The sequence below is a fragment of the Mrakia frigida genome, assembly GCF_051309035.1.
Source record: "Mrakia frigida strain ATCC 22029 unplaced genomic scaffold BDY24scaffold_27, whole genome shotgun sequence".
Classification (NCBI taxonomy): domain Eukaryota; kingdom Fungi; phylum Basidiomycota; class Tremellomycetes; order Cystofilobasidiales; family Mrakiaceae; genus Mrakia; species Mrakia frigida.
Window position 1 is genome coordinate 160,903 of NW_027481254.1, and position 23,548 is coordinate 184,450.

The window sequence follows — 23,548 nt, forward strand, 5'->3', positions numbered from 1 at the left end:
GGCAACGAGATCGAAATCGAGTTCCGAGGGCTGAGCTCTTCCCTCCTTCCTTTTTCCTCCCCAACCGCTTCAACCCTTCCCCTCCTCCCTGGACCCGTCCATCCTTCCCCTACACCCATCCATTACCTCTAGCAGCGATCAAACCTTCCCACGATGCCTTCAAACCTCAAACGATCCCTCTCCCCTTCCTCCTCCTACGCCTCCTCAACGTCCAAACGTCTTCGCACAACGTCCGCCTCCCAACCCACTCGAACCCAACCTTTAACGCTCAACGCCAGTTCCCTCTCCGACGAGCTCTTCCTCTCCATCCTCGTGTACTTGTCACCCTTCGATCTCTCGTCGGTAGAGCGCGTGGACCGACACTTTCTTCGGTTGGCGAACGATCCTTATCTCTGGCGACGCTTGTTTCTGGGTGAGTGAAACTTGACTTGGATCGAGAAGTGGTAAGATTAGATAAACTCGGAGGGACGGATAGATACTGACTCCGATCTTTTCGTTGGTTGGCTTGTAGATTCCCATCCTGGGGAAGCTGAGGGTTTAGGGAAAAGAGTCGCTTGGAGATCTTCCAGTGCGGGCTCATCCGTGGGAGGAGGGAGGATCGTTGCTCCTCTTCCTTCTAGAGCGAGGCAGCACGATGGTAGATCCATGGACGAGCAGCCAGGAGTGGATTGGAAGTATCTCTTTCGAGTGAGTTTGGGGTCGATTCAAAGCTCAGATGGGGTTCTTTGCTCGAGGGGAAGTTGTTGAGCTCAACGCTTCCTTCCCTCCCTCCCTCCCCTTCTCTTCGAAAATAGGTCAGCACCAACTGGTCGTCAGGTCGTTCTTCTCTATATCCACTACTATCTTCTTCAGCTACCCCTTCATCACCACCTTCGTCATCTTCGATCCCATCTCCTCCTCCCTCTTCCTTCGCTCTCGACGTCCCTCCTCCTCGACCTCAAACCCTCCTCGCCCTCTCCAACCCTTTCATCATCTCAGCCTCACGACGTCCAACTTCAACAATCCCAGAAATCAAGATCTTCCTCGCCAAGACTCACCCTTCCTTCCAAGGTCGGGAAGTAGGGTCGGAGCTCCTGAGCTTCCAGAGCGAAGGGTTGAAGAAGGAGAGGTCGACGGGTTGGTTGCGAGGACGAGTCGCCGTTCAAGATCTCGCTGTGGATGGAGCTGGCTGGCAGTCGAGCTCTTCGTCTTCGTCGAGCGAAGAGGAACCTACAAAGTGCTCCTCGCTCAGAGTCTACGTCTCCTACACCTCTGGAGCCTTCTCGATCTTCTTCCTTAGCCTCGCTCACAACGCGTCAACCTCCTCCTCCTCCTTCTCCCCTCTCACCATCCTCGAAACGACCTTCCAACCCTCCCCAACGGTCGCACCCCTCCATCTCCCGCTCATCTCCTCCCTCCACTCCTCCCTCCTCGTCACCTGCACAGAGAACTTCCTCCTCTCGTTCTACAACCTCCCTCCTCCGGCCTCGGACGCGTCAACCTCAACTTTTCTTCGTCCCTTCCGAACCCTCAAATCTCACACCTCCTGGTTCCCAGCCTCCCTCCTCCTCTCGTCCCTCCCAACCTCTTCCTCATCCTGCACCATCAAAGCCTCCCTAGCCTATTCCATCCCCGTCTATCCTTCCTCCTGGAGTGTCGCGTTGCAGGAAATCATTCTGTCCGAGGACGAGCGTGGAGGAGCGTGGACGATGGACTCGACCAGGACGCTCTCGGCTCTTTCGCCTTTCACCGCTCAGGAGGAAGAGGAAGAAGGAGAAGTGGGAGAGGCCATCTTGGGAGGAGGGAGAGTGACAGGGATGGCGTTGAGCGAGAAGTACGTGTGCGTTGGAGGCCAGGATAATTCGGTGCTTTGTTTCGAGATCCCTGGGGAGCAGGAGGGAGGAAGAGGGAAGAAGGGGGATGGAAAGTTGAGGTTGGGGAGGACGATGGGGGCTCATTGGGCCGAGGTGAGAGGGGTGAGCGTTTCCGGAGGTGAGTTGTTTTCGTGCGACGCGTTTTTTTCCATCGTTTCGGTTCTGCTCTTCGTTTCCGAAGACCGACTTGGCTGACTCTTATCTGCGTGGTTTGAAACGAAAAGATCGCTGTGTAACGGGCGACTCTCTGGGTCGAATCCTCATCTGGAACCTCCCTTCCCTTTTCCCTCCTCGTCGTCTCGCCATCCCACCACTTCCCAACTCACCTTCTTCACCCGTCCTACCAGCATCGTATCCCTCTCCCGACAACCCAACATCCTTCAACTCCGCCTTCCCACCCTCCCCACTCCCAACTCCTCTCCCCTCCTCCTCCTCTTCCTCACGCGTCGCCGTCGCCCTCAGCTACGTCGAAGTCCTCCCCCCACCGAAACCCAACGGAGATGCTCGAGGGGAGGAAAGGGTGCTTTGGGTGGGGCAGGACGAGGAGCGGATCTTGAGTTTGAGTGGGAAGAGGGAGGATTGGGAGGGAGAGGGAGAGGAAAGCGGGAAGATCTGGGGGTTCGATTGCTAGATTTTTCGATTTGATCTTATCTCGAGGGAATAGTTTGGTCGTTGTTGTTTTATCGAAATACATCGTGTTGTGCAACAAGGTACCGGCTCATCATCAACCGCTGAAATCACAAACAACCCTGGAGCTCGACGGCTGCATCAACTCGGTTCTGCGTACGTTTGGGATCGTTCTTCCTGCTCGACCCTCCTTCTCTCGCTTCTCTCTATATCTACACTATACTGACCTGTCTTTTTTTGGTTGTTCAAAACAACAGTCGTCTGAGGAGGGGGGTCTTTGGGTCGGTTGTTTTATGTTTTTCTCGTTTCGTCTTTCTTTTCTCCCTTCATCTCGCCTCGCATCCTTTACGTTTTTTCTTCTCTCAGTTCTATGGTTGTCTGGTCGGTTCCCACTTTGTGTGGACGGCTTATTATATGGTCTTCTCCTCGTAGTTGTTGAAGAGGGAGACGTGACGGGGATGGAGTTTAGTTCGATCAGCTCTCGGCTTGGAGTGGAGTGTTCGTTGGTGAGCTGAGATTGGAAGAGGGAGGGGAAAGTAGAGAGATGGGGAGGATCTTGACGTTGAGTACCGTCTGGGTGTTGATATCTGGAAGAGAGGAGAGAGGGAGAGGAGTCGAAGACGAGGAGAGGAATCAAGCGCGTTTTCTCGTAGCTTCACTCTCGGGAGAGATGTAACAGTCGTGAGAGCTCATGAGTAGCCAACTATTCCAACAAACGGAACTATGAAAAGAGGAGAGGAAAAGTAAACGACTCCAAGAGACGCGTCGATCGAGTCGCTCCGAGCAAATCACTCCGTCTTCCCAGCAGCTCTCTCTTCAGCAGCCTTGCGCTCCCTCGTCAAAACTGCGATGACAGAGGCGCTATCCTACATCACCAAAGCCGGCATTGAGAGGTCGAAGGGGAGGATTCAAGCGGTCGTTTGCAGACTCGACGCGACGACGAAGGAAGATGTGCTCACCACCCACTCGTCGACGCTGATGATCTTTTTATCCTCGTCGAACATTACATTAACGTTGTACTCGCTCTTGAAGTCTCCTCCTGAGGCGGTCTCTCCGTTGTTCTTCAACTGAGGTCGAAAGGAGAAGGCAAAACAACCGACGCGTCAATTCGCAGCACGACTTCCTCCTTTCTTCAGACCCTACCCTTCCCCACCTGCTTCCCTCAAGTCAAAAGTAGAGGAGATGCTCACATGAAGAACCACAACCCTCTCTCGCTCAGCAACGAACTCGCTGAGAGGACGCTCGACGTCCATCCCAACGACGGGAATCAAGCCCTTCAAGTCCGTCAAGTGCTCGACGAAATCCTCGAAGGCTCGTCCCTCTACAGTAGTACCAAGAGAAGAAGGATGAACTCGATGTCTGAAGACTCCTGGAGTCGAGGTGACGAGGGAAGGAAGAGCGGAGCCGTTGTAGGTCGACGCGGTTTGATGAAGAGGAGAGCGAGGGAGAGGAGGGTTGGTTCGGCCTGGGAGGTCATAGCTCGAAAGGGTATGGTGCTGAAGGAGTAGGTTCGAACTTTTTCGAGGGCTCGGAGTGGTGGTGGGTGATAGGAAGGAAAAGAAAACGGAGAGAGTGGCGCGCTCCCTTTACGAGAGAGGGAGGAGCTTGAGAAATGAGACGACCGCATGTTGCGTAGGAGTCGACGGAGAATCTCTTAGCTCCCAATCTGCTGCCAATCTTGAGTTGCCGGACTGCGCACTCTAGCAGAGAGGAGTCGTGCGTCGCGAGAGAAATGCGACGCGTCGTGGAGGCGAACAATCTCTCCCTTTCCTGCCTCCTATGCTGTATCTTAGGAATCTGTCCCATTTACCAGTCCTCCCAGTCTCGAGCTGGCATCTCAAATTCAGCGGGATCTAAGGCTCGCGTTCGAGGAAGCTGCAAACAAAACAAACCAAAGCACAACAAAACAAAACAAAACAAAACAAACCAACAAACCCTCATCCTTTGTTTTGGGTGGTTCTGAACGAGTAATTTTTAGAAGATTGCGTCCGATCATCCTGGCTGATCTTCTCACATCTTGCTTCTCTAGTCTAGTCAGTCGAGATGGAAGCAGTCGTGTAGAGGTCGGTTGAAACGAGCAGCAGAATTGAGTCGCGGCTCGTCGACGTCGTTTCGTTCACCTCTTTCGGAGAGTGTTTCTGCGACATCAATGAAGCTCGATCTCATAAAGCTCGATAATTAACATCCGTAGATCCCGGTCCTTCTCTCAATTCTGCACGACGCCAGAGGCAGCTTTTCGCCTCGGTCACGCCCTCGCCCGAGGACCGAGGCGCAGCGAGGGAGCTTCTCTTCCCTTTCTCGCTTATCTTTCTCCGGTACCTTACTTTTTGGCTGGGGCAAACTGCTGAACTTCGGGCAGCCAAGGGCTTAGAAGTGAACTCGTTGGGGAGGATGGGAGAGGGAGGAGTGACGAGTCTATCAAAAAGGAAGGGAGGAGGACGTCGGTCGGCTTCGAAAAAGTCGAGCTTTGTTTCAGTTTGACTTCAAACCACTTCCTTCCCTTCTTGCTCCTACTCCTCAACATGCTGGACTTTCTCTGGACTACAGGCAGCCTTCTTCCCTTCGTCCCTGTGTGGATCAAGGCCGTCGTCCTCTTTGTATTCGTGCTTAACTGGAGGTGAGCTCTCCTCTTCTCGTTTTCCCTTCGAGCTCCCTCCGGCTTTGTCTTCGCCCTCCCTATACAGAACTGACTCTGCCCCTGACTTCTTTCAGATCATGGCCCTTCGTCTGGACCTATGGAGGTAAATATTCCGAGCTTTCAAGCGAGCTGTGGGGTATCTTTCGATCAAGAGGCTCGAAGGAAGAAAGAGCGAGCTCAGCCCGGCGCTCTCCTTCTTCCCTTCCCCTCCTCTTCCCTGTCCTTTCCCCGTCTGCCGCCAGCTCCAAGAATATCTAGACTGACTCTGTACTTCACCTTCCTTCTGCAACTTCAGTCTGGATGGAAGCTATCCCCGAAGGACTCAAGGCGAGAATCTACGGACCCGTCGCGCATCTTCGAACGAAGAAGGTCATCGGAGCCAGCCCCTACGACCTCGTCTCTACCAAACATGCCTATGCTGGATTCGATTCTATTGAGTGAGTCCTCCATCCAATCTCGGCGTATCTCGTTCAAAACCGGGACCTGGACGGAGCGTCCACGTCCGTCGTCCTCCTCCTCTCTCGAATCTCGGATATCTCGTGCTTACCAACTCCTTCTCTCCTGAATCTGCTCCCAAACTGCTATTACAAACATCTGTCGAACTCCCATTACGCCAAGACTCTGGATTCTCTTCGGATGAAGGTGAGCGAGCAAGAACGAGGGGAAGGAACTCTGCTGACCTTCGTCCTTCGTTTGTGCTCGTTCGCTTCGTTCAGATCTCAATGGAACTCTTCTCGGCTCATTTTGTGATGGGAGGATGGATCGGTGTTGGAGGTGAGCTCAAATGCTGGGGTTGTTGGTCGCACGACGGCGGGGAAGAACGCGTCGGACACCCAACTGATCTCCTCGTCTTCTCCCTTGCTTCTTCCAGAAACGCATTACCTGTTCCTAAAGGAGGTTGAACGTAAGTCTAGCTTCATGATCAACAATTGTATCAGCTTCTATTTTGGTCCTCCTGGGCTTCTTGTTGCTGACAGCTTTCTCTCTCCTCCCTCCCAACGTCCTTCGTCTTCTTCTATCGGCCCTGTCTCTCATCGCAGCCTTCACCCACTACGAGATCGAAATGAAGGTCTCAGGCTTCAACGAGAAGGTCGGTATACTATCTCTCTCATAACGAGAAGATATCATACGGACGTTTTTTCCGAAATCTCACCGACGCGTCCTCTCTTCTTCGCGTCTTCGCCTCTCCCAGTGGATGTTCTTCACTGCCACGTTCCTCACCACCCCCAAGAAGTCAAAGAAGACTCGAGCATCCCCTCCTGGTACTCCTGCTTACCCGTCGATCTCTGGAACCAACACTCCCAGCGGAAGGACGCCAACCCAACCCTCGGGCGTGCTTCCTCGCGCTGACGGCAAAACCGTCCACTGTATCTCCGTCACCAGCTACGTGAGTTTCGTGCGCTCCGTCCAAGTAAAATCCGCTCAATTCTGACGCGTTTGTCCCTTTTCTGCTTCCTTTAGGTCTGGAAGGTTGGACGTCGAACGATCCCTCCCTCCGTCGTTCTCTCGTTCAACGGCTACGGGAAAGCCGCCAACTGGGCTCGATCCGAGAAGTTGATTGCTGGAGGTCGAAAGGTCGCTGGGAAGTGGTTGACCGAGGGGTGGAAGGAGGAAGAGGGAGTCGTTGAGGAGTTCGAGGAAGAAGGGAGGAGGCGCGCGAAGGAACTTCACGGTTGGAGGTCAGTCATGGAGACTCTCTAGGAGAAAAGAGATTTCAGGTGCGGTACGTGAGACTTCTGAAGAGTTATCAGGATGAGTTATTTTTTGCTTTTCGAGTGAGGCGATGGGGAAAACGAGACTGAGGGGGGAGCTATTCGACTCGGACGCGTTCATCGAGTTTCTCACCGTTGTATCTGGCTTTTTTTCGACCCCTGCACCAAGAAATAGCTCTTCCGACGAGAGTAGAGAATTTTCCTGTTCCAAAAACCTTCCTTGAAAGCCAAGATATCTTCGTTATCTCCTTCTCATCGGCGATCGTTTTCGCCCCCGCTAGTTCACCTCCAACTCCTTCCTTCCCCTCTCCCTTCCCTCTCTCAGATCTCGCTCCCCTTCCCACTCGTATGGCGTTCGCCCCTCGAACCCCAGAAGAGTTCGATCACATCCTCGCTTCGATCTCTTCTGCTCATATAGAGAAGGCAGCTTCCCCACGACCTCCGACGGATCCATCTCCCTCTCCCCTCCCAAACCATCAACGAAACCTCTCCTCGACTTCTTCCTCCCATCCTTCCATCTACGCTCCAACTCCAACCTCCTATCAGCAGCAGCAACAGTTCTTGGGATCAGCTTCGTCGTCTAGCTATCTTCAGCAGCAGCAACCACCTCAGGATGGAGGATGGGGAGGAGGAGAAACGTCCTTCGACTTCTCCTCCTTCGATCTTTCCGGAAGCGGAGGAAGTCAGCAGGATCAGGGAGGATACCAGCCAACCAACTCGTACGGACAGTCGTTCCAGGGAGGAGAGGTGTATACGGAGTCGAGTCTACTAGGAGGAGCGACGGGTGGAATGTACGGAGGAGAAGCAGGGGAAGGTGGAGCAGGAGGAGGACAAGCGACCTCGAGCTCTTCCTCCTCCTTCTCTTTCAATCAACCTCAACAGGATTTCTCCTCCTACCAACCATCATCATCGTCACCATCCAATCACCAACAGCAACAGCAGCAGCCCTGGATGTTCCAACAGCAACAACCCCCTCAACCTTCCTCCTCCTCGTCTAACACCTTCGACTTCAGCTCCCAACCTCTTCCTCAGTTCAACTTCATCACCACGAACCCTCCCTCTCCCGCTCCAGATCCATGGGCCAACCCTTCCCTTCTCCATCGCTCGACCCACTCCCACTCCCCAGCTCACTCCTACGACGGCGGAAACGATCATCGTTCAAGTCGGAGCAGGGCTTCCTCCGTCGCAGGGAGTGCTCGAGGAGGAGACGGAGAAAGAGGCGGTCCAAGCTCGTATGAGGGTTCCGTCGGACGAGGAAGCTTTGATTTCAGTCAATCGTCTCCAGCAGCTATGGACGAGGCCATGAGAGGTTTGACGTTCGAGGATCTAGCTCTCATCGCTTCAGCAGGAGGCAGTCCTCTTCCTCAACCCTCCTTCAACCTCCCTCCCTCTCCCGATCCTCAACAACACGTCTACGACCATCCTTCCTCTCCGTCCTACTCCGGTTCCCATCACACCTCTCCCTTTCCACACACAAACCCATCTCCTCCCTCGTTCAACATCGCCTACTCGCCAGCTTCCAACCCAGCCTCTCCCTCTCCTCCCGCTCAAGGAGGAAGCAGCAAATCCCCTCCCTCCCTCATCATCCCTCCTGACCCAACCGAAGCGTCCATCGTCAGTCCTCAGGCCGAGCAGAAACCCTCCTCAGCTTCGAGTCTCTTCCCTCCAGTGGATCCCAGGATGGCGGGAGTGATGCGTCTGGCGACCGAAGGAGGAGGAGTCGGAGGACCTCAGATCAACATCGTTCCCTCAACACCAACGAGTGGTCAGCTCGCAGGTCAGATCTTCTCGGAACACCTCGCAGAGCTGAATCGAAGGCACCAGGAGCAGCAGCAACAGCAGCAGGCGGCACCCCATCCTCTCCCTCATCAGTCACCCTCCGCTCGACCTCAACCTCCTCTCCACTCCCTCGACACAGCGTCTCCCCACGCGTCGTTTGGATTTACACCTCCTCCCAACGGTCCCTCCTCGCAGCAGCAGCAACAAGCTCCGTCGGCGTCGTCGCAGGATCCCTCTCAACCAGGGCAGCAGTTCACGTCGTCTCAATCCCAGTTCGTCGCGATGATGTCGATGCAGATGGCTCAGCAGCAGCTAGCGAGCCAGCAGATGGCTCAGTACCAGCAGCAGCAGGCGATGGGAGCCGAAGGAGGGGCAGGAGGAGCTCCGAGCACGCCTCAGGCTTGGATGGCTCGTCTCGCTCAGATGAACCAGTGGCAGGGAGGAGTCGCTCAGCAGCAGCAGCCGTACGGATCCACTCAACAGCAGGAGCAGCTTCGGCAGCATCAGTTCCCTCACCTCCAACAACAGCAGCAACCTCCCTCCTCCTATCAGCCCTACACGTTCAACCAGCCTCCACAGCAGCAGCAGCAGCCTCAGCACCATTTCCCCAACCCTCCCTATCAGTATCAGCCCACTCAACCCTCCTCCTCAAACCTCCCTCGTCAACTCAAAGCTCCCCCAATCCGTCAACGTTCACGATCCGAAGCTTCTCTCATCCCTTACGATTTCGGACCTCCCGTTCCTCAAGCTCCCACTATGGACCCTTCCCTCCTTCCAGGGAGTCGTCACGACCCAAACTCCTCCTTCTTCCCTCCTCTCACCTCCCCGAACACGAGCTTCAACTTCTCAGCCGACCCAGCGAGCTTGTCGGACGACGGAACGGGATCTCACCAAGGAAGTCTACCGAGTCCTTCGACGTTCAGCTTCCCGTTCTTCATGGCTCCGGTCAGGCAGCCAACGGGAGATGACGGGATGGTCGGAGGTGGTGGAGAAGGAATAGGTGCTGGATTTGGGTTCGATGATGGAGGAGGAGGAGGGGAGGTTGGGCATCCGAGACGAGCGAGCTTTGGGCAGAGAGCGTTTGGGCCTGGAACGCCTGAGTACGGGAGAGGTCTGTTGAATCCTTGGGGACGAGGGGGAGGAGGAGAGGATGGAGACGATGGTGGGATTGGTGGGAGTGGTGTTGGAGTAAGGAGGAGTTCGAGCGATGCAGGTGGGAAGAGGAAAGGTCATCGAAAGGTTCGTCGCGTCTCGTCTTTCTCGTCCCTTCCCTTCCTTCACCTTTCCGTTCTTCGTTCACTTGGAGCTGATCTCTCTCCTTCCGTTCATTCGATTTATCTGTACCACAGGCGAAATCAGCAGAAGTCACAGCCTCAGCACCCGACTTCCTTCGTTCGATAACTCGTTCAGACGGAACCCTAGGCGTCCCCTCTCCTCACTCTCCTCGAAACAACCAACAACATCTCCAAGCACCTTCCCCTTCCTGGTCAGCTTCCTCGCCGGAGTTCTCACCGTCTTCTCGATCTCGATCTCGCTCGCCAACACCGGACATCCTCGCTCTCGATCCGGACGAGGTTGGATCTCAGGGAGGAGGAGCGGGAGGGAGCGACGGAGGCGGGAGTGTGACGAGCAACATGAGTGTCGTGAGCAAGCATAGCGTGACGACGAAGAAGACGGCGGCGGCGAGTCAAGGGAGGAGGAAGGTTGCTGCTCAGTTCGTCTGTCCGATTCCTGGGTGCGGGTCGACGTTCACTAGGTGAGTTTCGAGTCCTCGAGAAGAAACGGAGACGCGTCTGAAAAGAGAGAACGAAGTTGGAGCTGACTTTCTTCGACCGTTACGTTTCCCTTTCTCTATCAGATCGTTCAATCTCAAAGGTCATCTTCGATCTCACACGGACGAGAGGTGCGTTTCGTTCTCTGATCTGCTCGACTTCCCACTTCTCGTCCGTCCTCGAATGCTTCCGAAACTGACTGAACTGCTCTTTCCGATCTTTCACCTCTTTCCCTTTCTTCTTCTGCTATCTCAGACCCTTCAAGTGCGAAACCTGTGGCAAAGCCTTCGCTCGACAGCACGACTGCAAACGACACATGGCTCTTCACGTCGGCTACCGCCCTCACACCTGCCTAGGTTGTCAACGGAAGTTCGCTCGACTGGATGCTCTTGCTCGACATCGTGAGTCTTCTTTCTCGTCCTGTCGACCGGAGTTTGACGCGTTTCTCGAAACGAGGGAGACGAGAAAGCGAGATGAAACTGACGCGTCGCACTTTCTGCCTCGTCCTCTTCCTTCCTCCTTCTTGCTTCCGTTCACCTACAGTCAAGTCCGAAGCAGGCCAAGAGTGTATTCGAAGTGGGCTTCAACCTCCTGTGGATGAGCCGTGAGGATACCCCTTCCGTATCTCTTCTCTCGTCGATTTTGACCTCACGCTGAACCCGCTTCCGTTCTGTTTCTTCGCTCGTTCGTTCTGCAGGGAGGACCAAGGAGGAGGAGGAGGGAGCAGTACGAGTGGTGGAGCTGGGACGAGCTCGTCGGTGGGAAAGGGGAAGAAGAAGGGGCGGGGAGTTCTTCTGTAGTCGCGTCGTCGTTTTGAAGCTTTGTTATGGTTTGCTTTTCGGAGGGCAGGGTGGAGGGGTGTGGTACTTATGTTCTATCTCCGCTTTTTTCTATCTCTCTCTTCTTCTTTTGGGTTTAATCTTGATGTCTGCTTATCCTTTTTCTCAGCGAAAGAAAGGGCGTCGACGTCGAGACAGCTGACTTCGCAAGGCTGCCTCCAACCGTCACCCTCTCCCTCCCCACCGTTCCGTGGGAAAGCTTCTCCTCCTCCTCCAGCTTCAGCTTCAGTAAACCACGGTGGATCGATTCCAAAGCCATGTCGGAAGGAGGGAGGGGGAGTGGGAGGCGATGCGGGAGTTGGAAAGAATGGATTGGGCGACGACGAGGCTGGTTGAAGGGGTTTGGAGGGAGAGGAGTAGTTTGGTTGGGGAGTAGTGTCGTTTGGAGTTTGTTCTACACACTTTTTGATTACCCTTGTTTCCCACTCTCGTCTGGTTTCGTTCGATTTTCGCTTTCCTTTCTTTCTTTCCCTTTGCGACTTCGATCGACGCGCTTCCCGTTTCATTTCAGCCCATTACGTCGACCTTGTCTCGCCAGCCCCATCCCGATCTCCATACGTATCTAATTCCTCGTCTTTCCCTCTCTCATGATCTCCTTCTCTCGTCTCCCTCAACCAAACATCGCTTCAAAGTCTCTCCTGAGACGCGTCGCGTCTTCCCTGTCTTCCTCTCCCGCTCTCCCTTTCTCGATCTCAAAGCGGACACAACAAGAAGGAAATGCATAAACGGCCTCAGCCAACTCCGAAACCCAAGACTCGATCAAAAAGCAACCAAAAAAAGCAAAAAAGCAAACGAACAACGAAAAGGCAAAACACACCACCTCGCCTCTCTCCTCCTCCTCCACATCACAAATCACTCCCTCCCTTCTTCTTCGCCCCACCACTCTTCTTCCCACTGCCACCCTGACCCGTCGTCGTCTTCCATCCGTTCGGCGAAACGACCTTCTTCCCTCCCGCTCCCGCTCCTCCAGCCTCAGCCTTCACAACAAGTGGTTCACTAGCTCTCCTCGAATGAGTCCCTCCTCCAATAGATCCTCCTCCTCCCGATCGACTCGTAGGAGAAGTCGAGGCTTGTTGATGAGCATGAGCTTGAGCGGGAGTAGGGTTGGGATTCCCCGGGACGACGACGACCTTGCTTCGTCCCTTCTTCCCGTTCCCGTTCGACGACGACGAGGATGAAGCTTGAGATGGATCGAGGAGAGCGGAGGTAGAGGGGCCTGGGGAGGTTCGAGCTGCTCGATCCCGGTAGGAGAGGAGAGCGGGAGGGGTGGTCTTGTTCGACGCGGACGAGCTGGAGGGTTGGGGATCGTACTCTTCCTCGAGTCCGAGTCGTTCGAGTTCCGCTGAGGATGTGACGGTAGGGAGAGCTGAGGCGGCTGCTGAGGAGGAGGCGGTTCGACGGGTGGCTGGAGGTTGAGGTGGAGGAGGGAGGAATTTGGCTGGGATGGATCCTCGAGGTGAGACGACGGGGTTGGTTCCCCCTCCTCCTCCTGCGGCAGCTTCTGAAGGGTTCGACGTTGCTGGGTCCTCAACGACCGAACGACGACGATCAGTCGAGGTAGAGGTAGGTTCCTGCTTGGGAGGATCGACGCGTCCAAGATCGAGACGGAGGGTCCCTCCTCCTCCTCCTTCAACGACGGCCGAGGGTGAAGTTGCTCCTCCGTCGAAACTGCTGGTGTTCGAGGACATGGACATTCCTCTTCTCTTCTCCGACGTCGAACCGATCGATCCTTGTCGTTCGTGACCCAGCCGATCCCGATCCATCGAAGTTTGACCTCCTCCTCCCGCCGTGGAGAAGCTCGATCTGGGACTCGTTCCAACTCCTCCTCCACCTCCTCCCGCTCCAAACTCCCTCATCTCCCTCGAAGGACTCCCTCCAGCACCACCTCCTCCCTCAAAGTTCCAAGGAGGGAACCCCTTCGCTGCCTCCGCCCACTCGTCCTTCCACTTGATGGCGAAGGAGACGAACTCGAGATCGACGACTCCCTTGAGACCTGTCGCAGCGACGACGGCTCCTCCTCCCGAGCTTGATCTTCTTCCTCGGCCGATGGTAGAGGAGGAACCGATCGATTCCGAGAGGGAGGAGGGTTGCTCGGTATCTCGAGAGGCTAGCCAGAGTCCTACTCCTCCTCGACCGACCCAGCCGAGTTCGACGAGGCGAGGGACGCGACGGACAAACTTGCGGACGTCGCGAAGGAGCGGGATGGTGGGATCGATGGACTTGGCGACTGAAGAAGAAAAGAATCGAGGGTCAGATTTGGACGCGTCGGTCGCCGATTCGAAACGAGATGGGCTCGAAAACTCACGAAGGACAGGATGAAGCTCCTCTCCCGGAGGGCTCTGAAGATCCGACAGCGATACCGGAGGCGAAGGGTTCCCCGTTGCGTTGTTAGGAACAGCGTGCTGCTGATTCTCCGACCGAAGAGACGACTTGGAGATCGTTGGCGAAGACGAAGGAGTGTGAGGCGGGATGGACGAGCTCGTTGGCGCTGCGCTGGGAAGAGGGAGATGCTGGGTTTGGATGATGACGTGAAGGGTGTGAAGCCGAGTGAGGGAGGAGAAGGGAGTGGTGAGGAGGAGCTGGAGTAAATGGTTTCGACGCGACGAGGGAGGACAAAGAGAACGAACGACGCGTCAGTCTCGGGGTTCTGGGCACTAAGTGATTCGAGAGGGCAAAGAAGGAAACTTTAGACTCACCAGCTTCGAAAACGGAGCATCCAGCTCGAACTTGAACTTCTCGAGGTTCGTCAACGTCTTCGCCAGCTTCGAAACCTGATCCGACGACACCTCCCACCAATCGAGCTCGAGGACCCTCAGTCCCGTCCCCTCTGCGAGAAGAGCTTCATAGAGAGCTTCGGGAATAGGCTTGACCACACAGACGTCGTCTGGAGGAGGAGGTTCGTGGCCGAGGGGTGGAACGGGGAAGAGGGAGAAGGGAGGAGTCGAACGAGTGATGGAGAGGGTTTGGAGGTTGCTCAGTTGGACCGAAGGGATCGAGAGGAGATGATCGAGGGACCAGCTAAGTGAGGAAAGTTGGAAGAGGAGATAAGTGGGACAGTTGGTACGGGAGAGAAGCGAAAGTCGGAGCAAAGAAGAGGAGAGGTGACTGACGAGTGATGAGGGCCGACATCCGAGATTTCGACCCGAAGATGCTTGAAGGTCTCGGGGAAATCGATCTTCATCCATATGGACTTTGAGAACCGACCTGTACAAGTAAAAGTCAAACGAGAGTCAGCTTCGATCTCTTCTCGTACCGAAAAAGAAGACGCGACGAACCTTGAACCTCTGAAAGCGTCAACCGCTCGAGGTCCACACATCCTTCGAACAGCTTCGACCTATACGAGAGAAACCATCTCTATCAGCTTCGGCTCACGCTTAACAGAGACTCAGACTCACAGTCCCACATCCGTCAACTTGGTCCCCGTCGTTCTGATCCAGACCTCCTTCACTCCCCTCCCTGCCTCGCTCAAGTTCTCCGCCAGCTGATCATCAAACAACGCTGAATCCACCGAAACCTTGTCGAGTGGACTGTGACCTGGGAGGTTGGTGATGTGGGAAGCGAAGTTTTTGGCGCCCATGGGAGAGAGACGGGAGAGAGCGAGGGTGCGAAGGGATTGCGGGATAGGGTGAGGAAGGTGGAATCGAGGGATGGAGGAAGGATGGTATTGGGTTGAGAGGGAGGAAGGATGGAGGGGTGGAGGGAGAAGAGAAAGGTGCTGGAGGACGGGGAGGGAGAGGAGTTGCTGGAACGAGGGAGGGAGGGAACGAGTGAGCTTCGGCGTTTCGTTCTTCGTTTCCTCCAAACCTATACTCTACTCACCTGACTGACTCCTTCTCCCCAAACTCCTACACCTCTCCACTCGATCCTCTCTACCGAGCTCGCGCAGACCTGCAGCAAAGCGAGAAAGATGTCCTCTTCTCCTTGGTTGACGGGCGTGGCAGCGAGGGAACCGTGGGAGGAAGCGTGCGGATTGGAAGGTGGATAGACGGAGATTTCTTTGACCGAGGAAGCGTAGCGATTCGGGTTGCTGGATCGAAGGAACGAGCGACGAGAAATGGATGGATGGCGAGGAGATGGAAGGGAGGGAGGAGAGGTTAAGGTGTGGGGTCCGGGGAGAGAGAAGGTGGGATGGGGAGGAGGGAGAGAGAAGAAGAACAAGGTCAGTAGACTCTTCAACGAGAAAATCTTCCTCTCTCGACTCAGAAATCATCCCAAAAACAAACGCTTCCTTCGACACTCACCTCAGCACAACCTGCCACCTCCTCCTCTCCTTCCACTCCACCTTCGTCTCTCCCTCCCCTCTCCCTTCCAACCCCCAAACCAGAGCAGGGAGAACAATCCGCAGTCGCTTGTACAAGACTCGACTCGTTGCTTCAGAGAGGATCGAGCCCATCTCGGAGAGGAAGGGAATAGTGAGAGAAGGAGACGTGAGGAGGAGGGAGGAGATGATCCCTGAGACCAAAGTGAGCTCGAGTCAGCTCCAGTGTTGAAGTGTGGAAGAAGCAAGGGAAAAAAGGTTACTGACCTTCTAGAGCTGGAAGAGGTAGACTCTCCAGGAGGATGAGAGCTGGTGGATTGACCATCGTGAAAGAGGGAGGGAGGAGGAGGTGATGGGTGTTTGGGGGAGGAGGGAGAGCAGGCCTCGACTTCTGTTTCGTTCCAGAGAAGCTGCGCAGATTTGCTCCCGCCTCCTTCCTCAGCAGCTTTTCTCTTTCTTGAAACTATACAGGGGACGAGAAGACTCAAAATCGAAGAATAGATCGGCTTAGCTCCCCTTCGACTTCCTTTCAATCTCGAGGGGGAGCGAGCGAGGACGACGCGTCCGTCTCTCTTCTCTGACCTCTTTCCTCTTCTCCCCTTCATCCCCCACATGAAACGAACTCAAATTGGCCTGCTGCGTTCATTCCAAAACTACTGCTACTTGTCTCATCAGTTATGAAAGAATGCAGACCGATCTGAGCTCGTTCAACGCGTCGTCGTTTCGTTTCCATGTCGGCATCTTCGTACTCGTACCTCCTTCGTGAGGTACCTGTTGGGACGTCTTCAACCTACCCACTATATCGTTGCGATCTGCTGTACTCATCACAAGCTCGGATCTTGGTAAACGAAGCTGTGAGGAGAATCAAGCGCGTCGAGGAACTCGTCGCGTCCACTCCCTTTCCTCCCTTTCTCTCCTCCAGGATCGACTTCAAAAATGAGTGGAACTTTAGCCCCAACAAGTTTCGATCTTTATGATTTCGTCTTCAGGGAAGCAAATGGGAAGGGGAAGGGAAAGAAGAAGTCGTGGAGCGAACTGACGTGTCGTCGTTTTGACCCTTCTTTCTCGCCTGCAGTTGAAGAACGACGGAGAGACTGCCTCAGGAGGAGACTTCAAGAGCGAGTACAACGTTAACATAAAGTTTGACGAGGATAACAAGATCATCAGCGTCGACGAGTGGGTGGGGAGCACATCTTCCTTCGTCGTCGCGTCGAGTCTGCAAACGACCGCTTGAATCCTCCCCTTCGACCTCTCAATGCCGGCTTTGGTGATGTAGGATAGCGCCTCTGTCATCGCAGTTTTGACGAGGGAGCGCAAGGCTGCTGAAGAGAGAGCTGCTGGGAAGACGGAGTGATTTGCTCGGAGCGACTCGATCGACGCGTCTCTTGGAGTCGTTTACTTTTCCTCTCCTCTTTTCATAGTTCCGTTTGTTGGAATAGTTGGCTACTCATGAACTCTCACGACTGTTACATCTCTCCCGAGAGTGAAGCTACGAGAAAACGCGCTTGATTCCTCTCCTCGTCTTCGACTCCTCTCCCTCTCTCCTCTCTTCCAGATATCAACACCCAGACGGTACTCAACGTCAAGATCCTCCCCATCTCTCTACTTTCCCCTCCCTCTTCCAATCTCAGCTCACCAACGAACACTCCACTCCAAGCCGAGAGCTGATCGAACTAAACTCCATCCCCGTCACGTCTCCCTCTTCAACAACTACGAGGAGAAGACCATATAATAAGCCGTCCACACAAAGTGGGAACCGACCAGACAACCATAGAACTGAGAGAAGAAAAAACGTAAAGGATGCGAGGCGAGATGAAGGGAGAAAAGAAAGACGAAACGAGAAAAACATAAAACAGCCGACCCAAAGACCCCTCTCCTCAGACCACTGTAGTTTTGAACAACCAAAAAAAGACGGGTCAGTATAGTGTAGATAGAGAGAGAAGCGAAAGAAGGAAGGGAGCAGGAAAAAAAACGATCCCCAACGTACGCAGAACCGAGTTGATGCAGCCGTCGAGCTCAGGGTTGTTTGTGATTTGAGCGTATTTTCCCCCTTTTAACGCCCGAGGAGTTGCACGACGATGAAGAGAGAGTATATAGTGTCAGTACGAGGTATAGGAACGGGGAGGAACGAGGGAGGGAGGGCAGGGGAGGAAGGGGAGGGGAGCGGAGGAGAGGGAGGGGAGGAGACGCACAAACGACTTTTCCTCCTGCTGTGACGAGACCGAGTTCCGAGACGTTGACTTCGATGATGGTTCCCTTGGTCATGACACCGAGTTGCTGTAGAACGAAGAAGAAAGAAGGAGGGAGAGAGGAAGGAGGGGAGAGGTGAGCGAGTTGCTCGACGCGCGCGTTTCTCGACGCGGTGGTTCGTTCTCGAAGTCAAGTTCGACGACTCACAGTGTACATTGGCGACTGAGGGTTCTTCTTGACGGAGAGAATAGGGAGTTGGAAGGTGGCTTTGAGATCGGCTAGATTGGTGGAACGAACGAACGAACGAAACGAGAAAAGGTGAGCTCTCAACTCCTCTCCTCACCTCCACCTCTCAACCCAAAACCCAAACCCCAGAACCGAAACTCACGATGCGTAACATTCGCCTTCTTGTACCTCAACGCCATAGGCCTCACGAACCTCTCCATCTTCACAGGCTTCCTCGTGAACCCCTCTCCAACGAACGTCGCCTTCGAGACCATTCGCTTCCACGACTTGGACTTTGACTTCCCGGACTTGAGGACCTTGAACATCTCGTCCTCGGCAATTCCTCGAACCTTGGGCAGGGGAACCGAGTACTTGGCTGCTCGGTCCTTTCGTCGCTCCTTGACGGCTGAGGAGAGGGATTTGGCGTCCTGAGAGGAGGAAGGGGAGAGGTGAGGGAGGGGAGGGTCAGCGTTTTGCTTTGAGCTTTGGACGCGAGGTCTAAGAACCGTTCGAGCATGGCTTCTGCTAGAAATCCCACGTCTCTCTCCCAATATCCACAGCATTCTCCCGTCTTCCTACGAGCTCAACGTCGATCCCACCAACGTTCTCCCTCTCTCTCGCCTCTTCATTCAGCCCACGCTCTCCTCCGCTCCTCCTCTTCCTCCCTCGAAACCCTCCTAATCGCGTCTTGAAACTCACCTTCTGACCCTCCCTATCCAGCAAGTACGTAGGCAAGGCTCCCTCGGGCACCGCTCCGTCGTCCTTCTGCTTAACGTTCCTCTCGTCGTGAGCCTTGAGCGTCTTCTTGAGCTGAACCTTCTCAGAGTGTCGTTTGGCGTGGTGGAGCTTGGCTTTCAGACCGAAGAGCTGTTGGGTTCGGGCAGAGGATTTGTGGACTTCTCGGGCGGCTCGTTTACGACTGGGTGAGAAAAGGGAAAGAAGGAAGGGAGAGGGTGAGTTCGGAGAGGTGGAGGGAGGAGCTCGTGGAGTTAGACGAGGATCGACGAGCTTCTATAGGAAAGAGAGGTGGGAGATGGGAATGGTGTGCTCACGTTCGCTCCTCGTGCTAAAGAGAACAAGAAAGGAAAGGAAGGAAGAGAAGGTCAGCTCTTCGAGGGCTGAAAATGAGCTCGAACCGAAAGGTCAACTCACATCCATTTGACGACCATGTCTGAAGGATACCACAGAAGCAAAGAACAAATCAGCTCAAACAGATAGAGAGTCTACGTATCTGAGCTACTACTCACCGCTTGATGGACTCCTCGATGTACTCGTTCTGTTGGCAGCAGCCAGAAAGAGAAACGCCGAAGTCAGCTCTCCGACCTCTCCTTCCTTCAACTCTCGAGCTCTCTCTCAACTCACCTGAGGCTGTAGGAGAGCAACAAAACAGAAAACGACGTCAGTAAGCTGCATATATGTCGAAAGGTTACGTCTGGTACTAACCATGTTAAGATTTCTGGAGAAAGGGGAGGAAGGAAGGTGAGGGTTGGGGTCGGGAAAGGTGTTGGCTGGGAAGAGAACTTTCAACGCAGTTGGATTTTAGAACGAAAGGGCTCGACCTCTTTCCGCTTTCAGGCCTTCAACTACGACTTTAGAGGAAGAATGGCCATCGCAGGAGACACGCCTACCATCGGATCATCTCCGGTCCCTAAACATAAAGAGTGGAACTATTCTGTAGGAGCTAGAGTGAGTGCAAGAAAGAGAGGACCTCCCTCCTCGCTCGCGCCGAAATGTCGTCGAGCTCACCCTCTCTCCTTCCCTTCTCTTCTTTCTTCGCTCGTTTCCCCTTCGTTTCGTTTAGCCTGTAGGAGATCAAACTTCATCGACCAAGAATCCTCACTACCCTGGTGTCAAGAAGGCGTGAGTTTCGTTCTTCTTTCTCAAAGAAACGAGCTCGTTGCGTTTCTCGAGGGCTGAACTTTCCGTTTGCTTGGTTCTTCTTCTTCTCTCTCTCTCTCGCTTCAGCTTCTGGGTCTGGCTGAACCGATGGTACGAAGCTGAAGGAAAACTTCGTTACGAAGGATCCTCCGATTCTTCCAACGACAAGGAGAAATCGACTTCGCTGGCTATGATTGATCTCGGATGTGGAACGTGAGCTTCTTCTTCAGCTCTTACTCGCTCTCTCTCGTTCAACCCTGATCCTCTCTCTCTCCCCAGCGGTGAAATAACCGAGTCCCTCCTCCAATGGCACCACCTCGGTCGCTACCAAACCAAAACTGCTGCCGCCTCCGACTCCTCCCCTCTCTCCTCCCTCTCCCCCCTCGGCGCCGCCCTCCCTGCCCCTCCCCCTCCTCCTCCTCAAACAGCCACCCCCCTCCACCCCATCCTCCAAACCAACATGAAACAGAACGCCATTCCAGCTCATCGACCTGCCTTCATTCCTCCTAATCGAAGACGAGCTCCCGTCGCTCCCGCTCCTGCTGCTCCTGTCGCGTCGACTTCTGCGGCTGTCGTCGAGCCCGACGTAGCAGCTACGACGGTTCAGCTCGTAGGAGGGCAGTACTCTAGCTTGGTGACTCCTCCGAATCTGCCAGAGGGGTTCAAGAAGTTGGAGATCTTGCCTGTTTTGACGGATGAGGTGAGTCGACTATACTTCCTCGCTCTCGTCTCTTCGTTTCCCTCCTGTTGCCAGACTGACAACCCTTCTCTCTCCACCTCCCCTCCCTCCCCTCCAGGCTACCCTCCCTCTCTTCACCCACCGCCTCCCCTCCCACACTCCGCCTCCCCTGCCTTTATCCTTCCTCCAAGTTTCCCTCGGCAAGCTCCCTTTCCCAACCTCCTACACCCCAACCGAACCTCTCAACCCTTTCCCCAAATTCGACTTTGTCGTCTGTTCCTTCGGACTTCACCTCGTCGGAGCCTTCGAGCTCAGGAACGACGGAGTCAGGAGTTACGGAGCGGTCAAGGTGGAGGAGAAGAAGAAGATGGACAGTGAGCTGTTTGGGTTGCTCTGGGAGTTGAGCGGGAGGGCCGAATGGTTGGTTGTGCTGGGAACGGGGAAGAAACCTGTGGTGAGTGGTGCAGAGCTCTTTATTATCTTTCGAGCGAAGGAGCTCAACGGTTTGAAACCGAGACGCGTCGAACTCCACCAAAAGAAACTGACTGCTCCCCTCCATTCCTCTCTTCTTTCCGCTGGCTTCGCTTTCGATCCCACAGATCCGAGACGGATCAGGCTGGGTCCGATGGGATCTCGCTACCTGGGCTCCTGCTCGTCATCAAGGTTTCGGAGGGAAGAAGGGCGGGGAGGACGACGACGAGGAAGACGAGGAAGACGAGGAGGACGTTGTGGTTGAAGGAGCGGAGGAGTTGAAGGATAGTGCGATTGAGGTTATGAGGGATCGGTGTGTCTCTCTTTCACTCTTTTTTTTGAGACACGGTGGGGGGGAGGTGGGGGTGGTGAGGACGGGAGAGGAAGGAGAGAGAGGGAAGAGGAGGACGAGGGCGGGAAGAGCGAGAACGCTGACTTTCGCTTCTGGGTTTGGGCGATTGACTCAGAGTCCGACTTCGAGTGTACAAGAGTGTGAACGGGAGTGCCTAGAGTGGAGTTTCAGCAGTTGGTATACCATGGTTCTTCTCGGAATCAAGGTCAAAGAACCTTTCGACGCGTCTCGGAGATTCGAGTTTTCGTTTCGTCGAAGGAAGCTCGTCAAGATCGAGAAACCAAGAGTAAAGAAAACCAATTGGAGAGTAAAAGCTACGTGCGAGAAGAGAAATCCCAACGAAAGACGAGAAGAGGCGAGTCCAACGCTGAGTGCAACCCCAAAAACGACGCGACGACTCCGTACGATTGAAAGCAGAGATCAGCGAAGGAACGACGGAAAGACCGACCTTCTCCTATCTCTGGAAGAGCTGGTTCTTCAACTCTTGGACCTGAGTTCTGAAGTGAGCGTTTGAGCTTTCCTCCCTCGCGTTGGAAGCTCGAGCGGAAGAACCTGCCACCATCGCAACGCCGAGCATACTGGGTCCACGAGGAGCGACGACGGCAGCGCGGGGAGGTCGGAATCTGAAAGCGCACATGTTGCTTTAGCTAGTGGAGCGTGATGGATGGTGGTGGTTGGAGGGAAAGGAGGAAGGAAGTCGAAGTCGAAAGGGAAAGCGAAGAAAAGAGGATAGCTGACGAGAAAGAAGCCGAGCAGATTAACTACTCTATCGTAGGGGAGCCTGTCATTTCAGGGTTCTAGGGGAGAGAAAAGAGTGCAGAAGTAACTATTCCGTCGCTCTTCAAGTGCACGGTTCAGTCGCGTCGCCGTCGCCCTGCAACCATTCCATTTCAAGCTCCTCCTCTGCCTTCAGCTTCGCCCGCAGATCCGTTTCGTAGTATTCGGTTACAAGTTGGTCTTGAGATGCGACGTTCTTTCCTTGGTTGGCTAGTCGAACAAACGGAAGACGAGGGGAAAAGCGGTCCCTTCGGACGCGCGACGCGTCTCGACCCTTCCCTTCCGTCCTCTCCTCTGCTTTCCGAAGACTCACTAGCTTCTCACGGATCAAGCGAAGATTAATATTCGAAGCGACCATATCTTGAGCAGCAACGTCCATTGATCGCTCTGTCCAGCGGAACGAAACGAAATCGAGAGTCTGCCCTCTTTAAAGCTCGACCTTCCTGTTCTTGATCTTGAGGAGCTCGACCTAGGTACGAAAGCCAAAAAGGGAAAGAGTAAGGATCAGCAGAGATGGTCAGTCTCGCTGAAACAGTACGGAAGACGTCGTGCTGTTCCAAGGAGGGAAGAGACGAGGCGACTCACCTCGAACACCAACGTAGCGTGAGGAGGGATGGTCGCTCCAGCACCTCGAGCACCGTCTGATCGAGCAGACAAAGCAAGAACAGAGTCAGAACCGAGTTCAAATCTTGTAGCAAGCTCTTCAGCTCTGCTCCTCCTCTACGCGGACTCACAAGCCATGTCGGAAGGGATGGTCAACTTTCGCTTCTCTCCCTCGCAGACGCCGATAAGACCTTGATCCCACCCCTTGATCACCTGTCCAGCCCCAAGAGTGAACTCAAATCTAATAGAAACGAGGGGGAGGAGAGTCAGAACGCGTCCGAAGGGGACGAGGGAAGAGACGGAGGGGAGGAAGCAGAGGTGGTCGACTCACGGCTGGTTTCGATCCAACGAAGAGTCGAACTTCTCTCCGGTGCTGTAAAGAGTTCCAGTGTAGTGCATTGAGAGCTGAACAATGAAGGAAAATGTTTAGTTGAGAGCACAGAGATCGTGCGAGGTCAGGGTCGCCGTGAGAACTCGAGCTCATAGGAAGAGGGGGAGGAAGGGAAGAAAGGAATTCCAACCAACCTTATCACCCTTCCTGCTCTGAATGGGGCAGACCTCAGGCTTGTACTTGACACCTGAAAGAGACAAGGAAGTGAGGGGTGCAAGAGGTTAGCGTGGCTCGAGCGACTCGAAGAAAGGAAGGGAAGGAGGGAGGGAAGGACGAACCGATCTGGAGTTTGGTGATCTTCTCGACAGGCGCCTCAGGCTCGTCGTGAGAGTGATCTCCGTGGTCTCCGTGGGCGAGGGCAAGGAGAGGAAGGGTGAGAGCGAGAAGAGCGGCGACGGAGAACTTCATGGCGAAAAGGGAAGGAGGGAGGAGAGAGTGGGTGGATGGGAGGGAAGGGAGAAGCTCGTTGAGCTCGACGGTTTCGCTGGCAGGACCGCAGTCTCC

The 23,548-nt window shown here is 54.6% G+C and overlaps 10 protein-coding genes across 10 annotated transcripts; 5 read left to right on the top strand and 5 right to left on the bottom strand.

The window, feature by feature from the left end:
* Positions 1-153: 153 nt before the first annotated feature.
* Positions 154-2,484, top strand: BDY24DRAFT_417263 (F-box protein; the record flags this gene model as incomplete). Its single annotated transcript, XM_076643687.1, has 4 exons — positions 154-412; positions 512-687; positions 795-1,971; positions 2,078-2,484. The coding sequence occupies 4 exons, from the start codon at positions 154-156 to the stop codon at positions 2,482-2,484; spliced, it is 2,019 nt and encodes a 672-aa protein (XP_076494359.1).
* A 444-nt stretch (positions 2,485-2,928) lies between these two features.
* BDY24DRAFT_443355 (uncharacterized protein) lies at positions 2,929-4,148 on the bottom strand. The gene is made up of 4 exons (XM_076644758.1): positions 3,900-4,148; positions 3,671-3,801; positions 3,440-3,547; positions 2,929-3,346 (listed from the first exon to the last, which is right to left on the bottom strand). Exons 1-4 carry the CDS (start codon positions 4,105-4,107, stop codon positions 3,269-3,271), a joined length of 525 nt encoding a protein of 174 aa, XP_076494360.1. The 5' UTR covers positions 4,108-4,148; the 3' UTR covers positions 2,929-3,268.
* A 1,105-nt stretch (positions 4,149-5,253) lies between these two features.
* BDY24DRAFT_397022 (uncharacterized protein) lies at positions 5,254-6,925 on the top strand. The gene is made up of 7 exons (XM_076641509.1): positions 5,254-5,555; positions 5,700-5,760; positions 5,835-5,892; positions 5,990-6,022; positions 6,159-6,208; positions 6,311-6,505; positions 6,580-6,925. Exons 1-7 carry the CDS (start codon positions 5,419-5,421, stop codon positions 6,817-6,819), a joined length of 774 nt encoding a protein of 257 aa, XP_076494361.1. The 5' UTR covers positions 5,254-5,418; the 3' UTR covers positions 6,820-6,925.
* Positions 6,926-6,954: 29 nt separating this feature from the next.
* BDY24DRAFT_141952 (uncharacterized protein) lies at positions 6,955-10,370 on the top strand. Its single transcript, XM_076636082.1, has one exon. The coding sequence runs from the start codon at positions 7,179-7,181 to the stop codon at positions 10,008-10,010; it is 2,832 nt and encodes a 943-aa protein (XP_076494362.1). The 5' UTR covers positions 6,955-7,178; the 3' UTR covers positions 10,011-10,370.
* BDY24DRAFT_343286 (uncharacterized protein) lies at positions 10,244-10,982 on the top strand (the record flags this gene model as incomplete). Its single annotated transcript, XM_076637513.1, has 3 exons — positions 10,244-10,365; positions 10,468-10,512; positions 10,637-10,982. The coding sequence occupies 3 exons, from the start codon at positions 10,244-10,246 to the stop codon at positions 10,980-10,982; spliced, it is 513 nt and encodes a 170-aa protein (XP_076494363.1).
* A 257-nt stretch (positions 10,983-11,239) lies between these two features.
* Positions 11,240-11,778, bottom strand: BDY24DRAFT_397030 (uncharacterized protein). The gene has a single exon (XM_076641510.1). The coding sequence runs from the start codon at positions 11,724-11,726 to the stop codon at positions 11,256-11,258; it is 471 nt and encodes a 156-aa protein (XP_076494364.1). The 5' UTR covers positions 11,727-11,778; the 3' UTR covers positions 11,240-11,255.
* A 756-nt stretch (positions 11,779-12,534) lies between these two features.
* On the bottom strand, positions 12,535-15,835 carry BDY24DRAFT_141983 (uncharacterized protein). Its single transcript, XM_076636083.1, has 10 exons — positions 15,746-15,835; positions 15,462-15,672; positions 15,040-15,247; positions 14,616-14,962; positions 14,496-14,554; positions 14,331-14,424; positions 13,917-14,238; positions 13,526-13,799; positions 13,344-13,447; positions 12,535-13,089 (listed from the first exon to the last, which is right to left on the bottom strand). The coding sequence occupies exons 1-10, from the start codon at positions 15,801-15,803 to the stop codon at positions 12,850-12,852; spliced, it is 1,917 nt and encodes a 638-aa protein (XP_076494365.1). The 5' UTR covers positions 15,804-15,835; the 3' UTR covers positions 12,535-12,849.
* Positions 15,836-17,192: 1,357 nt separating this feature from the next.
* NSA2 (rRNA-processing protein NSA2) lies at positions 17,193-19,382 on the bottom strand. Its single transcript, XM_076641511.1, is given in 11 exon segments — positions 17,193-17,363; positions 17,466-17,528; positions 17,671-17,755; positions 17,876-17,946; positions 18,057-18,321; positions 18,593-18,812; positions 18,946-18,959; positions 19,046-19,064; positions 19,141-19,172; positions 19,317-19,319; positions 19,337-19,382. 11 exon segments carry the CDS (start codon positions 19,337-19,339, stop codon positions 17,356-17,358), a joined length of 783 nt encoding a protein of 260 aa, XP_076494366.1. The 5' UTR covers positions 19,340-19,382; the 3' UTR covers positions 17,193-17,355.
* Positions 19,383-19,448: 66 nt separating this feature from the next.
* On the top strand, positions 19,449-21,471 carry BDY24DRAFT_443361 (uncharacterized protein). Its single transcript, XM_076644759.1, has 7 exons — positions 19,449-19,579; positions 19,695-19,753; positions 19,859-19,984; positions 20,051-20,471; positions 20,569-20,904; positions 21,050-21,234; positions 21,389-21,471. The coding sequence occupies exons 1-7, from the start codon at positions 19,496-19,498 to the stop codon at positions 21,429-21,431; spliced, it is 1,254 nt and encodes a 417-aa protein (XP_076494367.1). The 5' UTR covers positions 19,449-19,495; the 3' UTR covers positions 21,432-21,471.
* Positions 21,472-22,367: 896 nt separating this feature from the next.
* BDY24DRAFT_397046 (FKBP-type peptidyl-prolyl cis-trans isomerase) lies at positions 22,368-23,486 on the bottom strand. Its single transcript, XM_076641512.1, has 6 exons — positions 23,323-23,486; positions 23,179-23,231; positions 22,985-23,058; positions 22,785-22,894; positions 22,636-22,691; positions 22,368-22,519 (listed from the first exon to the last, which is right to left on the bottom strand). Exons 1-6 carry the CDS (start codon positions 23,450-23,452, stop codon positions 22,478-22,480), a joined length of 465 nt encoding a protein of 154 aa, XP_076494368.1. The 5' UTR covers positions 23,453-23,486; the 3' UTR covers positions 22,368-22,477.
* Positions 23,487-23,548: the final 62 nt, after the last annotated feature.

What these genes read in the sequence shown, in the direction of transcription:
- BDY24DRAFT_443355 (XM_076644758.1), bottom strand. Translation starts at nt 4,107, where the DNA reads ATGCGGTCGTCTCATTTCTCAAGCTCCTCCCTCTCTCGTAAAGGGAGC. An exon ending in TCTCCTCTTCATCAAACCGC is followed by an intron (nt 3,802 to 3,899) that starts GTCGACCTACAA and finishes GTACTACTGTAG; the next exon opens with AGGGACGAGCCTTCGAGGAT. An exon ending in AGAGGGTTGTGGTTCTTCAT is followed by an intron (nt 3,548 to 3,670) that starts GTGAGCATCTCC and finishes TTTCGACCTCAG; the next exon opens with TTGAAGAACAACGGAGAGAC.
- BDY24DRAFT_397022 (XM_076641509.1), top strand. Translation starts at nt 5,419, where the DNA reads ATGGAAGCTATCCCCGAAGGACTCAAGGCGAGAATCTACGGACCCGTC. An exon ending in GCTGGATTCGATTCTATTGA is followed by an intron (nt 5,556 to 5,699) that starts GTGAGTCCTCCA and finishes GCTCCCAAACTG; the next exon opens with CTATTACAAACATCTGTCGA. An exon ending in GTTCCTAAAGGAGGTTGAAC is followed by an intron (nt 6,023 to 6,158) that starts GTAAGTCTAGCT and finishes CTCTCATCGCAG; the next exon opens with CCTTCACCCACTACGAGATC.
- BDY24DRAFT_141952 (XM_076636082.1), top strand. Translation starts at nt 7,179, where the DNA reads ATGGCGTTCGCCCCTCGAACCCCAGAAGAGTTCGATCACATCCTCGCT.
- BDY24DRAFT_397030 (XM_076641510.1), bottom strand. Translation starts at nt 11,726, where the DNA reads ATGAAACGGGAAGCGCGTCGATCGAAGTCGCAAAGGGAAAGAAAGAAA.
- BDY24DRAFT_141983 (XM_076636083.1), bottom strand. Translation starts at nt 15,803, where the DNA reads ATGGTCAATCCACCAGCTCTCATCCTCCTGGAGAGTCTACCTCTTCCA. An exon ending in ACCTCTTCCAGCTCTAGAAG is followed by an intron (nt 15,673 to 15,745) that starts GTCAGTAACCTT and finishes CTTTGGTCTCAG; the next exon opens with GGATCATCTCCTCCCTCCTC. An exon ending in ATGCTCCGTTTTCGAAGCTG is followed by an intron (nt 13,800 to 13,916) that starts GTGAGTCTAAAG and finishes CATTTACTCCAG; the next exon opens with CTCCTCCTCACCACTCCCTT.
- NSA2 (XM_076641511.1), bottom strand. An exon ending in GAAGGCGAATGTTACGCATC is followed by an intron (nt 17,947 to 18,056) that starts GTGAGTTTCGGT and finishes CCACCAATCTAG; the next exon opens with CCGATCTCAAAGCCACCTTC. An exon ending in CTCAGTCGCCAATGTACACT is followed by an intron (nt 17,756 to 17,875) that starts GTGAGTCGTCGA and finishes TTCGTTCTACAG; the next exon opens with CAACTCGGTGTCATGACCAA.
- BDY24DRAFT_443361 (XM_076644759.1), top strand. Translation starts at nt 19,496, where the DNA reads ATGGCCATCGCAGGAGACACGCCTACCATCGGATCATCTCCGGTCCCT. An exon ending in ATTGATCTCGGATGTGGAAC is followed by an intron (nt 19,985 to 20,050) that starts GTGAGCTTCTTC and finishes CTCTCTCCCCAG; the next exon opens with CGGTGAAATAACCGAGTCCC. An exon ending in GAACGGGGAAGAAACCTGTG is followed by an intron (nt 20,905 to 21,049) that starts GTGAGTGGTGCA and finishes TCGATCCCACAG; the next exon opens with ATCCGAGACGGATCAGGCTG.
- BDY24DRAFT_397046 (XM_076641512.1), bottom strand. Translation starts at nt 23,452, where the DNA reads ATGAAGTTCTCCGTCGCCGCTCTTCTCGCTCTCACCCTTCCTCTCCTT. An exon ending in CATCCCTTCCGACATGGCTT is followed by an intron (nt 22,692 to 22,784) that starts GTGAGTCCGCGT and finishes CTGCTCGATCAG; the next exon opens with ACGGTGCTCGAGGTGCTGGA. An exon ending in ACGCTACGTTGGTGTTCGAG is followed by an intron (nt 22,520 to 22,635) that starts GTGAGTCGCCTC and finishes TTTCGTACCTAG; the next exon opens with GTCGAGCTCCTCAAGATCAA.